Here is a 2,162-nt window from a genome sequence, read left to right on the forward strand (position 1 = left end):
TATATATATATATATATATATATATATATATATATATATATATATATTTGCTTATGTGTGTAGCTGAAAAGTATCACTTGACGACAGATTTAGTCCCCAGGACGTCATAAGGCACTGCTCCTGTCCAGACACAGTAATTCCTCTCCTCCCCATTCAGCCCGTCAGAACAATCATAACTTGAGTCTACTTACGTGCTACAACCTGCACGTTGAGCACACACGTGCTCTTTCCTATGACATTGCTGGAGGTGCACTGGTAAAGTCCTGAAGTGCTGGTGCTGATATTTCTCAGGGTTACAGTCCCCTGCATCTGGTCTGGTAGACACAAACAGTATTTAAAGTTACTATTCATACATAAAAACATCAAGTCCTAAACAAAAATACAGTTAAGAAAGTAAAAAACATCACAGATGACAGAGAGAGGTTCTTCTGACAGCCCACAGAGGGAGCTGTCCACCTGCTAACAGAAGCTGCAGATACAGCTGTGCACAGCTGGAATCATTTAAAATGTGCTCATCATTTCTAATAAACGTCAGCCCTGTCGGCCATCAGTCAGATGTCTTTATCTTCTCATGACAGAACAGATTTTATAAATTAGAGACAAACAACGCCTGTTTCAGGGCAAAGTTTCAGAGTTTAATTTAAGTTTCAGTCAAAAAAACTAATGTTTTGAGGAAACTAACGCAACTAGAAACTCATTTTTATAATACAGGCTGATCACTGTGTCAGACAGGAGCACAGTGTTTATTACTTGCATTGTGAAATCTGTTCTCTTATTTATTATTTTACTTTATTAATATTTCATTGTGGAAGCCCTCTTGAAGTTTATATACTGATTAGTGTTTCAGCAAGTATTATTGACTGTGAGTACAGGAATGTGTAACAACACTTGTATGTTTAAATCTAATCATGTATAATTATGCTGTTTGTTTATGGAGTTGTGAATACAGCTGTTTGTATATGCCATTTACTTTTATGTATTCCTTGTATAGAAATGTGATATACCATACCATACCATACCACTTTATTTATTAAGCACTTAAAACAGCTACAAGGCCAACCAAAGTGCATGTATTTTTTCTTTTAATTTCCTTACGGCTGCTCCCTCCTTCAGGGGTCGCCACAGTGAACTAACTTGCATGAAGGGTTTTTTTTTTTTTTTTTTGCCAGATGTCCTTCCTGACGCAACTACAGACCACCGAGCTACCACAACTCTCTGTGTGGAGCAGAGAGTTGCTATCTACGGTGCCTGGGAGAGCAGATGGTGGGGGTTAAGGGCCTTGCTCAAGAGCCCAGGGTGGGTGGAGGGTGGAGGTAGGTGTGGGTGTTTCACTTTTCCCACCCACATTTTGATGTTGTCCATACAGGGAGTCAAACTGGCGATCTTCCAATCACAGGGCCACCTTCTATAACCTCAGCACCACCCCTCATAATACTTTGTATGTACTTGTATACCATGTAAAAATATTAATACATTCCGGATAAAAGTTTTGTGTAAGAAATAATACATTAAAGTGAAGGGGTACAATAAAAAAAAAGTTTATACTTCCTCCTACTCGTTTGCAAACAGAAAAAAGCTGGCAACTTCTTTATTTACTCACAGTTTTTTTTTTTTTTTTTTACTATTATTTTAGTGTAGTTTGTACACTAAAATTTCCAAAACACAAATTAACATCTCGTACATTATAATGATGCGTTTTTGTAGATAAATTTACAAATGTTGTATAATTTCCTCACAGTGCCAAATAGTTATCTTTGGATACTATTTCAATTTACTTTACCATGCATGATACTACTCCTGATTAGTTTCTCCCTTGCCTCGTGCCAGCTGTTAGTAATCATGCCCTGTCTTATCTGTGTATTTGTTTGTCTTGTTCAGTGTCGCATCGTCGTTGGGTATGATCTTGTCTCGTCTTGTTCTGATCTTGATCCTGTCCTGATTCCGTCCTGTTTATACCCTGCCCTGTAAGTTTATGCTGCCATGTTAGTCATTAGATTTATTATTATTAAAATTATTTATTTTATACCCGCTGAGTCTCTGAGTACCTACCTATACCATTGGGTTCTACCTGCTCCTGAAAATCCTGACTTAATGCACACACATATATATATATATATATATATATATATATGTACATACACACATATATATATATATATATA

The 2,162-nt window shown here is 36.8% G+C and overlaps 1 protein-coding gene across 1 annotated transcript in view; it reads right to left on the bottom strand.

The window, feature by feature from the left end:
* Positions 1-2,162, bottom strand: part of igsf11 (immunoglobulin superfamily member 11) — a 15,119-nt gene that overhangs the window by 6,367 nt on the left and 6,590 nt on the right. Inside the window, exon 4 of the mRNA XM_037678523.1 lies at positions 192-314. Within this exon, the coding sequence (XP_037534451.1) occupies positions 192-314 (123 nt within the window). The remainder of the gene's footprint in view (positions 1-191; positions 315-2,162) is intronic.

Source organism: Nematolebias whitei, chromosome 6 (assembly GCF_014905685.2).
Source record: "Nematolebias whitei isolate Nwh7 chromosome 6, NemWhi1, whole genome shotgun sequence".
NCBI classification, from domain to species: domain Eukaryota; kingdom Metazoa; phylum Chordata; class Actinopteri; order Cyprinodontiformes; family Rivulidae; genus Nematolebias; species Nematolebias whitei.